This window comes from Dreissena polymorpha, chromosome 8 (genome assembly GCF_020536995.1).
Source record: "Dreissena polymorpha isolate Duluth1 chromosome 8, UMN_Dpol_1.0, whole genome shotgun sequence".
Classification (NCBI taxonomy): domain Eukaryota; kingdom Metazoa; phylum Mollusca; class Bivalvia; order Myida; family Dreissenidae; genus Dreissena; species Dreissena polymorpha.
Window position 1 is genome coordinate 26,757,968 of NC_068362.1, and position 15,494 is coordinate 26,773,461.

Sequence of the window (15,494 nt, forward strand, 5' to 3'; positions counted from 1 at the left end):
TTATTTCATTCGCAAATGATGTATAGGGACATGTTTTCGGACAGTCGTTTTCGGATACGGTATGGTTTGTCGATTTTAATTTAATTTTGAAGTTCTTAATATCATTTGTTTAGAATGACAAATACACATGCGGTGTTACGGATGGTTTGGTTTATAATATTTCGCATTGTACTCACCAGAAATTGCACCTACATGTAGAAAGACTATAAAAAAAAGAACAATAAGCTAGGGCTCGGTGGGGTTGGGCCCTCTCTTCCCTTTATCCTACAGCCTCAGACTCTCGGCTTAATTTTCCGGATTTCAAATTTGGGACAATTGACACCCCTGCTATATAGAGAGAAACCTTGTGATCGAACACTATAGAAGTCACATTTTTTGCCTAATCATTGTGAAACTTAGTCAATACATTGGTTTTATTGATTTCTTGGACAAGTTGGAAAATGGCTCAGATCGGTGAAACACACTTTTAAGCTCACCTGATTGCTCAGGTGAGGTTTTAGGATTGGTCTTTGTCCGCTGTCCGTACGTCCACATTTGGTTTGTAAACACTCTAGCTTTCACATTTCTCAAGCATTCTTTATCAAAGTTGCTGAAAGATCTCAGTCAAGTTTGATGATGAGCAAAATCACATATTTAATCCCATAATTATTGCCCTTAGATTGTCCGAATTTTCATTATATTATACAAAATCCTTGTAAGCAATGTTTGGGGGGGGGGTCAACTCAAAATATAGGTCACCATTTTAAATCTTACAAAAACAAAAACACTCCCTACGCCAGAGTCTCGGTTCAATTATGATGAAACTTGACCAGGATGTTTGTCCCCCATTCCCCCCCCCCCCCCCGAAATTTTTTTTTTTTTTGTTGGAAACATGGTTAAAAAACAAAAAAATTTTTTTAATGTATTTATTTTTGAAATTCCGTTCAACCATCCCACCCAAGAATACCCCCCCCCCCCCCTCAATTTTTTTTTTTTTTTTTTTTTGCATTTTTGGAAGATTATGTAATAAATGACCACACACCCACACTATACACCCCTCTCCACCCCACCCCCTCCCTCCTTTGTGATTGAAGTATTGAGATAGGTCCCTTCACCTTTAAAAGAAAAATAAATGAGCCGTCTGCACCCGCAAGGCGGTGCTCTTGTTCCTTTTATGGCTATAGTTTAATCTTGTTAACACTTTAGAGGCCACATTTATTGTCTGATCTTCATGAAACTCGGTCAAAGGATTTATCTCAATTATATCTTGGATGAGTTCAAAAATTATGCCGGTTGGTTGAAAAACATGCCGCCACGGGGTGGAGCATTTTTCCGTATATGGCTGTAATAAAACCTTGTTAACACTCTAGAGGTCACATTTATTTTCCAATCTTCATGAAACTTGGTCAGAAGATTTGTCCCAATGATATCTTGATGAGTTCGAAAATGGTTTTGGTTGCTTTAAAAACATGGCCACTAGGGGCGGGGCATTTTTCCTTATATGGCTATATATGGCTTTAGTAAAACCTTGTTAACACTCTAGAGGCAACGTTTATTGTCCAATCTTCATGAAATTTATTGTTGTATGCGTATATTATATCTCCTTTTTACCCTAATATTGAGCCAGTTATACAAGTAATCACCAATAAACAGCTATGTGTATTCTTATATTGTACAATTACATCTTTATTTCCAGAAAAGATAACATCTCAATAATGGAAACACTATTTTCTTCCAAATTTTCTTGAGAAGCACTTCTGAAACCTATTCTGCTATTTCACATACATAAATAGATGACACAGGTGCCATGTTTTACAAATATTACTCTACTCTCTAAAACAAATGTTCACATACAAGCAAACACATTTCGGCGGGGATGGCCATGTTAACATGGCTCTTGTTATACCTCCACAAACGAAGTTTAGGGGGAATATAGGAGTGAACTTGTCTGGTGTTCGGTCTGTCTGTCGGTTAGTCCATATTAAGTGTCATGGGTCATTTCAGGTAAAAAATTAGGTTACGGGGCCACTTAGTGCGTTTTAGACATTGAGCATGGTGTCTGCTGTTTTTTTGTGAAGACAACATGCAAAATATTCTGTGTCAATGCGGCATGTGGGGGTATTCGACATGTCTGTGACAAAGCTCTAGTTGAATTTAATTTACCAACCTTGTGTGCACTATAATTAAATAAATGCAGAATATATTTCATTTAAGATATTTCGTGTTAAACTTTTGCAGGACAGACAGACAGAGAGCTGCCTTCTGAAACAAAACATAAAACTGAGAAGAGAAATTTGTCTGGACCTGGAGATATGGCAGGGCCTGCGTGTGTCTATAACCACGGGGCACTTAACTCAGTAAACCTGTTTCCAGGTGCCAAGTTGGTCAACCATGGTTCAATATCTCTTCCTAGTGTATGTGCAGGTATGACATAGGAAACTGTAGAGAGTTAACTCATATTTTCCCATTTTTGTTTTTTTTATGCCCCCGGATCGAATGATCGGGGGTATATTGTTTTTGGCCTGTCATTTTGTCTGTCATTCTGTCCCAAAACTTTAACCTTGGTATAAACTTTTGCAATATTGAAGATAGCAACTTGATATTTGGCATGCATGTGTATCTCATGGAGCTGCACATTTTGAGAGGTGAAAGGTCAAGGTCATCCTTCAAGGTCATAGGTCAATTTATGGCTTCAAAGCGGCGCAATCGGGGGCATTGTGTTTCTGACAAACACATCTCTTGTTAGAGCTTGAAACTGCTGTTTGTACTTGTTGCAATCTGTAGTCTTTTATAGACCAGTTGATTGTTATAGGCTACAATGTTGTTTTACAGAGGTGTATTTGTAGCAATGGCACCTTATATTTAGCTCACCCATGCTTTGCACCCCCAATACAAAGTACAGAGGGTTTTATAACTGGAATACTGTTTTTGTCTGTGCATTGGTCTGCCTACATGTTTGTAGACACAAATTTGTTTGTTTTGGAGAAGTTCTCCTACACACTTTCTAATTAACAACTTCCAATCATTGTTCCTTATTATATGAAGTTGTGGATGTGCAGTTTTAAAGATTTGTGAATGTTGGCGGGCGGGTGAAACAATTCTAAATGAGCTTGTCCTGGTCATAACTATGTCGTTCATAGTGAGATTTTCAAATCATTTGGCACATTTGTTCCTCATCATTGGACGGTGGTCATGCAAAAGAATTACGTCGATATCTGCAACGTGAAGGTCATACTTTGAGTTCAAAGGTCAAAAATGGCCATAAATGATCTTGTCCGGGCCATAACTATGTCATTCATTGTGAGATTTTTAAATTACTCGGTACATTTGTCCACAATCATTTTACGGTGTGTCATGTGAAAGAATTATGTCTATATCTCCAAGGTCAAGGTCACACTTTGAGTTCAAAGGTCAAAAATGGCCATAAATGATCTTGTGCGGGTCATAACCATGTCATTCATTGTGAGATTTGAATAGCATAAATACGTTACCTGCTATCTAATAGCTACTACCTTCCAAGATGGGTTTATTTATCTGGAAATTTCTGGAGTCGCCACCCTGTGTCGGCAGTTTAGACTAGGTCAGAACATAGTGTAACGCAACCTAGGCTAAAGCGACGCCCTACCATATCAATCTTCTTCCGGATGCAACCATGTATATATTGCCATTTTTGTTGGCTTTGAAATTGAATTAATTTTCCTTTTGTTTTCCGTGTTCGCTTTCGGTTTTTGGATAGAATTTTTAAGTTTTTGTCTATCAACTTATCCGTTTTATTTCCGTATTTTCTTTTGTTTTAGAAATTATGCTTCAAAAATGTGGTTCATGTGGTCACATTAAGGCAGAATAGGATTGGCATGATTCTTGCCTCTCATGTACCGGCTGCACGCAGGATAACAAATGCCCATTCTGCGAATTATGGTCAGATGAGACCTTGCGTATGGCTACGAACCGCAGGAAGTACCAGAGCCGTAAACGTGGAGAAGAATCCTGTTCCTGTGGCTCTTTGACGTCTGGTCAGAGTAGGGGAAGTTCCGCTTGCCGTGACTTCCCCACCCGTCCTTGACCACGATGCTCCAGCCATCGTTCGGTCTTTACACGGTGACGTCACCAGTCATTTTATGACTGGCATCACCAGTCATTTTATGACTGGTCTGTTCACCGGGTACAGGGCACTGGTAACTCGGCAGCAGGCACCGGTCAGATACGGTCCAGATACCATTCCATGACTGGTGCGGTAACCGGGCACCGAGCATCAGTCATTGACCGACCCGGTGACCAGTCATCCTTTGACCCGTCCGATCACCGATGAACTTATGACTGTTCCGGTCCCCATCACTCCACTTTGCCTGGCCATATTACTGGTCATGCAACCCCTTCGTTGACGGGTGTCAGGCTCTGTTTCACCAGATTTCAACGTCCGGTTAGACATTGACACTACGTTGTTTGCACTTCACAATCGTAGGCGCAGTCGCGTTCCTAACTTAGCCACAATCGTAGACATACATCATCAGATGTCTCCAACCATTCCTCTTCCTCTTACTTGTCGTCGCAGAACTCTTCGTCTTCTTCAACGAGTCCTCATCACTACCGGAGTGGACATCGGGCACGCTCTCTTTATTCGAGAAGTTCTTGGCGTCAATCCTCTCGTAAGCAATCACGCCAACGCTTGGGGAGACGCTACTCCAGGAGACCTCGTTCCCAGCATCGCCGAACAGTGTCTCGGCATCGCAGGGATAAGAGACATTGCCACTCCTCACGTAGGCGCTCTCAGACCCACCGGTCCCCCTCTTATTCCTTTATGAAATCTCAGTCTCCACATGTGTTGGGGACCCATATTGACCTCCACACACGTTTCAACCGCCTCTACAGCCACCGGGCCTTATTTGTCTACGAACACTAGTTCGTTTCACTCTCAGGCTCCAGGACCAGTGGTTCACCTCGCCACTACGGCTACCTTTTCAGTCCCACGGGTATCTTCTACGTTGACTGCTTGTATACCCTTGTCTGCTACCGCTTCCACTCCAAATACATTATGGATTCAGCAATCTCCAGGACACTTTGTGCCTGTCAATACTGATCCTCTACCGACTATAGCCGGTTTACATAATCAGTTCGCTGACTTTCTCGCTGGTCGGCCTTCCTCCCCAGATATTTCCCTTCTGGTGCCGGAAAAGGATCCACTGACACTAGAAGCTGATGGAATACATTCATCTGGTATTCCTACTTCTGCCTCCGCCGACTACATGCAGACCACTGGTCTTGCAGACGGTTCGGCTGAAACGGGCTCAGAGTCTAACGTTAAGGCCGAATACTATTTGGCCTCTATTAATCAGGTCTATGAACTTGTGTTCCATACCCTAGCTGAAGACTTTTGCCCAGGCCCTTCACTGTCAGCTACAAGTTCTGCGGTCTCCGTCACAGAAAAGTTGGCCCACAAACATGATCCCAACAGGATTAGCAAGGCAACGTCTCGTGTCGACCTCCGCCTTCCTATTGGCTCGACTACAATGTCGGTTTTCAAGTCACTGGAACCCTCTAATAAGCCTTCTCCATCCAAGTCCCTAAGGACCTAACTGAGCCTAAACCGCTTGAAGGCCTTAAAAGCTGCAAGCCCCCAGTACCCGATCCGACTACCGGTTTGGACCTTTCCAAACGGTCGGGTCCGGACATTAGCAAGCTTTTGCTTACTATGCCAGTGGCTTCTAACCCTATTTCAGTTCCTTACTCCATGTTGGAGAATTGGGAACTGAGAGAACGGTGATCCATAGGTCTGGCTCACAGATAGACCTCATGGCGGCCACAATCTAAGAGATGGCTTGTGAGCTGTCGGACTCAGTTCCAGAGGAACTCCGTGACTTATTAATTCATCTTTCACGGACGACACAGTTTTTATCACATAATGCTGGGTCTTCAATGTCCGATATTGCTAAGGATCCGTAGAGACCTCATCCTCTCTTCCCTGCCTTAAATTTTTCCGTTGGAACAAGCAAGAACTCGCTCAGAACGGCTCCTCTAACAGCAGATTCCCTTTTTGGAGGCAGGATACAAGCGGCTATCACGGCTGACTGGGAAGACCAGATCCATGCTTCTTTAGCGAGAAACAACTCTTGCCAGCGCCAAGGGGCTTTAAAGGGTCCAGCTTCTAAGCCCCCGGCAGCCCCGACAGCAAAGAATGCTAAGAAAAACAACCTTTTCTTTAAAAGGCCTTCTACTACTCCACGGCCGGCCCCTAGCAGGCCGTCTTCCTATAACAGGCTGTCTTCTTTTCAGAAGTTGTCTGGTAAGGATTCTTGGATAAAGGGCAAAACCAAGCTGGATCAGAAGACTTTCAAGCCTTCGACTGGCAAGGGCAGACCTCCCCAAGGTCAGCCCTAGGGTTCCCCCCTTTCTACCACCACCACCTCCGATGTCGGAGGTACCAGTAGGGGCCAGACTATTACACTTCGCAAATTGATGGCTCCAAATAACTTCGGATGCGTGGGTTCATTCCCTTGTTTCAAAAGGCCTCACTTTAATTCGAAAAAAGGCCCCCACTTTCTCACGTCCCCATAGATCTGGTATCTCCACATCAACAAATTACAGATTTCATTCACTGACTCTTGGAAAAACAGGTGGTAGAAAGGGTTCACGACCCTTATTTTCCAGGATTTTACAGTCTCCTTTTCTTGGTTCTAAAGAAAAACGGTTTCTGGAGACCGGTCATAGACTTAAAAGTGTTAAACACGTTTCTAGTCAAACCGACTTTCAAGATGGAGACTCCAGCCTTCATACAAAACTCTATCAAACCCCTGCATTGGGGATATCCTTGGACCTGGAAGATGCATACTTCCATGTTCCTATCCATCCCAACTACCCTGTGCTTCGCCTTTCGAGGCCAGGTCTACCAGTTTCAGGCTATGACTTTTGGGTTGGCGACCACTCCATGAGTTTTTACATAACTCATGGCTGCAGTCGTTGCATACCTCCGTGTTCAGGGGACTCTTCTTCTAAAGTATTTCGACAACTGGCTCTTACACCAGCTCGATCGTCAACTGCTTCTGCGGAACCTCGATTTCTCTGGAAGGTACTCCTCTCGTTAGGACTCCTCAATGCAGACAAATCAGACTTCATTCCTTGTCAGGATTTCACCTTCTTGGGAATGAATTTTTTTACCCACATCAATCGGGTCAGAGTCTCAGGTCAACGTGTTTCAGGCTTCCTTGTGAGGGTCAAATGGGTTCTCTCCAAATCTCATATCACAGCTCAAGAATTCCTCTCTCTTAACGGTATCCTGAGCTCAGTAGCAGACTTTGTGCAGTTAGAACATCTCATCCTATGTCCTCTTCAGCACACTCTCTCGGCTTGTTGGAAATGGTCTCCGGACAATCTGCTAACACAGATTCCCATCATTGCTTCCTTAGTCCCCCACCTTCAGTGGTGGCTAGACAAGGAGACTCTTTTGGCAGGAGTACCTCTTCTTCCCCCGCAACCTTCCTTACATCTCATAACGGATGCGAGCAGGGAAGGTTGGGGCGCTCACTTGGAACCACTCATCCTGATAATCTCAGGAATGTGGACTCCTCAGGAGTCTCACCTACACATCAACAATCTAGAAATGCGAGCAGTCTTTCTAGCTGTATCTCATTTCCAATCACATCTTCGGATCTCCTGTGTGATGGTGGCAACAGACAACACATCAGTCGTGGCTCACATCCAGTCACAGGGGGGAACACACTCTCACTCCCTGTATCTGGAAACCAGGAACTTGCTTGTTCTTTGCAAGAGCCTCAACATCTTTCTTTTGGCCAAACACATACCAGGTCGTCTCAACGCCCTTGCAGACGGTTCGTCTCGCAAACACCAGTTACTTCCATCGGATTGGACACTTCATCAGGAAGTGGCCAACCAGATTTGTCTCATGTTGGGTTATCCTCTGGTCGACCTTTTTGCGACCAGAGATAACCACAGACTACCCCTGTACGCAAGTCCAGTTTACGATCCAGCAGCGTTTGCGGTAGACGCGCTTTCATTTTCTTTTGACCAACTGGACGCTTACGCCTATCCCCCACCCATTCTCGTTCCCCAAATCTTGGCGAAAATCAGGGTGAGCTCTTGCCAGATACTCCTGGTTGCCCCTTTGTGGCCCAGGAGAACCTGGTTCAACGACCTCAGTCATCTGTGCGACTATCCCAGGAAACTTCCTCACAGGTCAGATCTCCTATCTCAGAGAGGCAGACAACATGCAGATCCAGACATGTTCTACTTACACGCCTGGCCGTTATCCGGCAATCCCTGCAGAAGAAACGTTTTTCTGTCAGGGCTTCCACACTCGTTGCCTCTGCAAGGAGAAAGTCCACCAGAACAGTCTGTGATGCTCGCTGGAAGCTCTTCTCTGACTGGTGTATTCGAAAGAAAATTGATCCCCTCAATCCCTCTTCTAGACGCATAGCGGATTTTCTCATATATCTTTTTGATGATAAGAAACTTCCTCTTAGCTCCATCAAAGGATACAGATCTATGATTTCGCATACATTGGCTTTTCGTAAGTCATCACAAGTCTGTGCTGACCCAGCCATTTCGGAACTGATCCAAGCCATGGAACTCAAATGTCCTGTTTCTCATTCCCTTACCCCTAAATGGGATTTGGCTTGCGTACTTTGGTCGCTTTCTAAGACTCCCTATGAACCTTTTCATCGGCTTCTTTACAGTTCCTAACCTGGAAGAACGTTTTCCTTCTTACTATGGCTTCAGCCAAACGGAGAAGTGAAATTCATGCTCTTTCTATTGAAGATGGCCATCTTCGTTTTGATTCCTTCGATGGCTCCGTCACTTTGTTGTGTCAGCCAGGATTCCTTGCTAAAAATCAACTCCCCTCTATGGCTTCTAAACCCTTCAAGATCCCAAGTCTTTCTAGACTTGTAGACATGAAGATGAAGATAGACTCCTATGCCCAGTCAGGGCTTTGAAGTTCTACCTCAACAGAGTTAAATAAGTCTATTCAAGGTTCTCGTAAGAGACTCTTCATTCCTTTAAAATGGGGTGGGTGGGTCTATGTGTCTGCAGCTTCAATTTCTCGTTTGGTAGCCTTGACTATAAGAAAGGCTTACTCTTCTCTTTCATCTAGGGATTCATCCTGTTTTAAGATCAGACCGCATGAATTACAAGCTCTGTTGGCTTCGTGGGCGTATATTAATCACACCCCACTCTCTGACGTGCTCCAAGCTGCTTTCTGGAGGAATCCGACAACCTTTTCCTCTTTTTATCTTCTTTCTCTGGAGTGCAAACAAGACAATTTGTATATGTTGGGCCCTCTTGTGGTTGCACAAACGGTAGTTTCTTCTATAGCATAGATATACTTATGCTATCCGCGAATTCAAAGTACAATACCTTACTAACGAAAATTATCTGAAAATATGGTCCTGCTATATTTGGCTGATAACCCTGGATATAGGTTCTGCTGTGATGGGGAGCTATACGCGAACCTCCGCAGCTGCAAATTCAGCTATTAGATAGCAGGTAATGTATTTATGCTATTAAAACAAATTTTTCAAGTAAAATTCATTTTAATTATTAATACTTACCTGCTATCGGTAAGTCCCACCTCTCACTCCGCTCTTCGACTAATATTTTTTGATATATTGGAAAAAGATTGATATGGTAGGGCCTTGCTTAAGCCTAGGTTGCGTTACACTATGTTCCAACCTAGTCTAAATTGCGGACACAGGGTGGCGGCTCCAGAAATTTTCGGATAAATAAACCCACCTTGGAAGGTAGTAGCTATTAGATAGCAGGTAAGTATTTAATAATTAAAATGAATTTTACTTGAAAAATTTATTTTAAAATTACTCGGTACATTTGTTCACAATCATTGGACAGTGTGTCATGCGAAAGAATTACGTCGATATCTCCAAGGTCAAGGTCACACTTTAAGTTCAAAGGTCAAATCTCCAAGGTCAAGGTCACACTTTTGAAGGCCATTCAAAACTTCAATGAGCATTTTAATTTCTCACCTAACATGTTCTCCGCCATTATTTTCTCTAACTAGAAAAGTGTGCTCTTTTTGAGTCAAATTATTGTAAACCTTTTAACCCTTTTCCCCTTATAAATAGATTTTGACGCATTTGTAGTCACTTAGAAAGTTCCATTGAATTAAAGACTTTTCAAGTTTTAAAGGCTTCATTTCCAATCCTTAGATACTAATGAGCAGCAAACAGCATACAACCTGAACAGACTGCGAGTTATTCGCAGGCTGCTCTGGTTTTATGCTGATTGCAAATGCCATTTTCACTTTGCTTCTGATGGGGAAAGGGTTAAACTGATGTCGTGGTTAAATAAATATGCTGATATGGAATAAATATCTGGAATTTCATACCAACATAGATCTCAAATCAAAGCACAGATGGTGTCATAGAGAACTAGAATTAACCATTAAGTTATAAATAGTCGTGGTAGGAAGGAAATATCGTTTATTAAAGAATCATACTATGCCTGTTGCAAAGTGTAACTTTTGGGCATGAATGGCAAGTTATTACTGTAGTCTGTCAGTTTTGCACCCTAGAGTTTGATCAAAGTGATGGTTTTGAGGTGAATGCAGAGCTCCAGATAAGGTTTTGTGAAATTCTTAAATTACTACCAGATTTTCATAAATAATTCTTAACTCTGAAATTTTATTCTTAACGTTAATACTAAGTTTTGGAAAATAATTCTTATTTTTTCTAAATGACCTAAAAATAAATAATAATGGTTATTTTCATGAAAAAAAATCAAAATAAACATACTAGCAACTTTATTTATACGAGTTCAACAGTGTCTTTTCAGTATTATACAATTTTATTTTTCAAATACCTTCATATGCCCAAACTGTGCTTAGATTGCATGCCTTAGATGAATTTTTACATATTTCACAATTAAAACGGGTCTCCCCTTCAATCTTTTCAACGATTAGCCACGGGACTTGTCCCTTCCACTCGTTCAACATTTTTTTTGTGTTTAAGTTTGAACCCGTCGTGTCGCGTTTTTGTTGAGCTTTCCCAACTGTGTCGGCAACTGAACATACAACATCGTATAAGATCTTTTCTATAATGTCTTTCTAAACATTTAACTTCGGCTCACTTTGCATACAATATCTTAAAAGCGTGTTTTTGGACGCTTTGCAGTTTTTTAGGACGCTCTCTGGGCGCCGCCATTGTTTTTTGACAGATAGACTGTATACGCCGCTTTTATTGGAAAAAATGCGTTTTGTAAAACAAACCCGATAACCATTCTATATAAGCAACGCAAAGATCTTTAATACGCGAAAAAAACTCAATAAAAATCGATACGAACCGATGTAAAAATAATATTCGTAACTTGATTTTGTAATTCTTAATGGTACGACAAGATTTTAAAATAAATACGTAACGTTCTTGAAAATAATTCATTCTTACGAAAATACGACCCTTATCTGGAGCTCTGGAATGAAACATTGCGTACCAACATAAATTTATGTGCATAAAACCACTAATATAGTGATTAGTTTTTGCAATCATAAGACAAAAACAAATTATGCAAAACAAAAGTAAGTTGTTCAACATGCACGCTTTTTAAACAACAATTACCATTGGTACTGCCATCTCAGCAAGTTGTAATGAAACACTTTTATCTGATTATTTATTCTCACCTTGTTTTGAGATCACCAGAGCACAATGTGCTCATGGTGAGCATTTGGGATCACCTTTTGTCCCGTCCGTTGGGCGTTGTCAATCTTGCGTCGTTTGTCGTGAACAGTTTGCCAAGTTAACACTCTAGAGGCCACATTTATTGTCTGATCTTTATGAAACTTGGTCAGAAGATTTGTCCCAATTATATCTTTGTTGAGTTCGAAACTGGGTCACTTGAGGTCAAAATATAGGTCACTATTTCAAATTAAAGAAAAAGTTTGTAAACACTAAGTCACATTTATTGTCCAATCTTCATGAAACTTTGTCAGAACATTTTTCCCAATAATATATCAGCTGAGTTTAAAATGGTTCTGGTCAGTTGAAAAACATGGCTGCCAGGGAGCGACGACGTTAACCGAAAGAAAAAACTGGTTATTAGATTGGTGAATGTCGGCGGGCGGGCGGAATGAGCTTGTCTGGGTCATAACTATGTTGTTCATTTTGAGATTTTTAAATCATTTGGCACATTTGTTCACAATCATTGGACAGTGTGTCATGCGAAAGAATTACGTTGATATCTCCAAGGTCAAGGTCACACTTGGAGTTCAAATGTCAAAAAATGGCCATAAATGATCTTGTCCGGGCCATAACTATTTCATTCATTGTGAGATTTTAAAATGACTCTGTACATTAATTTTGTTCACAGTCATTGGACGGCGTGTCATGCGAAAGAATTCATGAGTTTAAAGGTCAAAATGGCTATAAATGATAATGGCATAATAATTCTTAAAAATCGCCATAAATTAGCTTCTCTTGTTTTGTGAAGACAGCATGCAAAATATTCTGTGTCAATGCAGCATGTGTGGGTATACGTCACGTCTGTGACAAAGCTATAGTTTATACCTGTACATGCATTGTTGCTGATCAATGACGTTGATTGATGCCTTCTTAAATAGCCATGTGATGATTGTGCAACACTATCTGGAAATCGGGCCCCAATTAACTGGGCACTCCCATCAAAGATTTGTCTTGATGTCGGATGGACACCATTCATAAGATAGATTACAACTTGAAACGTTAAAAGCCTTCAGTTTGTAGTCAAGTCAGTTGTATGTGTGCGATTATGGAAGATTTGTGATTTTAACAGGTTTTATTGTTGTTTCAATTGGAAATATAATTGCATGGTGAGTCTGAAAATTGTTCCAGTTGTTTAAAATCACTGTCAAAAATGTGAACAATTTGGTAGTAAACAAATCATCCTATTTATCATATCTTTTAAGAAGCACAAAAAACTGTTTGGTTAAAAATAAAATTTGTTTTGGCAGTTGTTTTTGCAAAAATAATGTATTTATGCTACATATTCTTTGTGTATTTAAATTACAAATAGTTTGATAGTTGTTTTAATATGATACATTTTTTAATGTCCTGTGTGTGTTGAACTTGACTTCTATATTTGCACACATGTGTAACGATGAGAAAGATCAAGTGATGTTTTGTACCTTAAAAGAATATCAATGTTGAATATCTAGTTCATTATTTCTAATACTCATTTACTTCTTGAAAAGCGACTTTGATATATGATATGAATTCAACATATTACATTAAATTATGCAAAAACTTTTTAATAAACGATCAATCTATTGAAAAAATACAATTGTTTTCAGTATCTAAAGCTGTTCATACAAAAACAAGTTGTAACTAGTTATACCCTATAACATCCAAAGATGCTGAGATGCTTATCTCTTGATCTCAAATCTGGACAACAATTTGTGGAAAAATGTACTTTGCTGATGCTCATTATAAAATTACTGTCCTCATTTTTTTTTCCAAAATATAGCTTTGTGGCAACGGTTAACAAATGTCTATTTTAGAAAACATAAACACACACACACAAAAATACTTGTGTTGCATAATGTTTACATATATATCTGCTGAAACAACAAACCTTTTCTTTTCACAAAACAACGTAAACAATCCTTGCTTAACGTTAATACTACTCAGGTGAGCGACCCATGACCCTCTTGTTTTTATTGTCATATTTTTCTTTAAATTCTTTAAGACCAAGAACACAAAATCCTTAAAAAGATTAGCTGTCTAAGAAAGTGTCATCTTTATAGAATTATAAATGCACATTCAGATATGTAGAACATGTAATGCACGTTTACCTTTTGTATTTGAAATAAAATATATAAAAATAATTTAGTATGGAGAAACAATTCGAAAAATGCTAAATTGTAATGAAATGCTAAACATTTGCTACCTTTACAAAATCGAAGTTCAATTGATTCAATTCACCCAATGTGGTTCTTCGTTTTATAACTGCAATATAAATTGAAGAAACATTTCGGTTCCATTATCGATGTACCTGTTTGCAGGCCAGTGTTATTAATTTTTGACAATACCCATAATGATGAATTTAATTTGTGTACCGGTAGTCGGAACCTGCACACTTAGCCAAACGGATTATTTTCCTGCAATTCGCGCAATAAAACAACCTTATACAAGTAGTAGTCCCGCCTTTTGCACCTAAGAAGAGGGACCATGTATACATTTTTATAGACAGAAAATGGTGTGACAACCGGTTTCATTTAAAAGGAAAATAATTTCAATTCATATAACTGAAGATGTATACATGTATATTTAAATACGAGGGCGCATACGGTATTGTGTGAATACTGTTTATATTCCACTACAAGCTTCATTTGAACGAAATATAAACAAACTACAATTTACACGGGATTGCAAAAAACTAGATGACAGAGTTTTAGAATGCATGACAACACCTTGCTCCGTTTTTGCAGTTCAATTTCCAGTTGTAATCATTAATGAAACTTTTAAGTCAATTAAATATTCATTTTTTTATGGAGTGTTTTCTTCTCTTGTCTTCTGTCACTCACCTTAGAGCCAAATGTTTGAGTTCGAAAACTGTATGTTCTGGCTTAATGGCACATTATAGTTATTCCGTTATTTGCACAAAAGTACATGATTTCGACAGGATCAACATGATTTATAATTTAGCAGCAAAATAACATATTACTTTAAACAATATGTTGTGTTGTTTTACATTTTTTATACGATACAGTTCATACCTTATTGTCAAGAAATCTTACGTTTATTACATTTGCATATTTCCACAATTACGTTTAATGTATAAAATACAAATGGCTTACTTAGACAACATAATCTTAAAATGTTTCATTTTAACGAGTTCGATTTGAACACAATTGTAAAATTGAACTCATTAAATCTGTTTGTTTTCTTTCATAAAAAATATACCTGCTAGCGGCAAAAGAAAATATTGCAGGCCGTCAACTGATTCCTATATTCCTATATTTTCCTATATTTTGGAGAATTTTCCCATATTTTGCCAAACCTATATTTCCTATAATTTTTAGCCGGATTTTTTTAGAAAAAATCTCGGCTTATAGATTGATGTTGTCGGGCGGGCGGGGGGGCGGGCGGGCGGGCGGGGGTGGCGGCGTGCTCGAAAATGTTAAAGTTCTTATTTCATGGTATAACTTTGGTATGCTTGGACCTAGAGTCTTCAAACTTGACATGAAGGTTGGCCAGGATTAACAGATGACCACTGGTCATTTCAAGGTCATTCATTTGAAGGTCAAGGTCACTGTGACCTTCAATATAAAAAATGTTAAAGTTGTTATAACTTTGGTATGCTTGGACCTAGAGTCTTGAAACTTGACATGAAGGTTGGCCATAACTAGTTAGTAACCACTGGTCATTTCAAGGTCATTCATTTGAAGGTCAAGGTCACTGTGACCTTGAATGTAAAAATGTTAAAGTTCTTATTTCATGGTATAACTTTGGTATGCTTGGACCTAGAGTCTTCAAACTTGACATGAAGGTTGGCCAGGATTAACAGATGACCACTGGTCATTT

The 15,494-nt window shown here is 39.9% G+C and overlaps 1 protein-coding gene across 3 annotated transcripts in view; it reads left to right on the forward strand.

The window, feature by feature from the left end:
* LOC127841072 (uncharacterized) overlaps positions 1-15,494 on the forward strand; it is a 56,806-nt gene that overhangs the window by 30,976 nt on the left and 10,336 nt on the right. For all 3 annotated transcript variants that reach the window (XM_052369614.1, XM_052369615.1, XM_052369616.1), the window contains exon 4: positions 2,218-2,403. In XM_052369614.1, the coding sequence (XP_052225574.1) occupies positions 2,218-2,403 (186 nt within the window). The remainder of the gene's footprint in view (positions 1-2,217; positions 2,404-15,494) is intronic.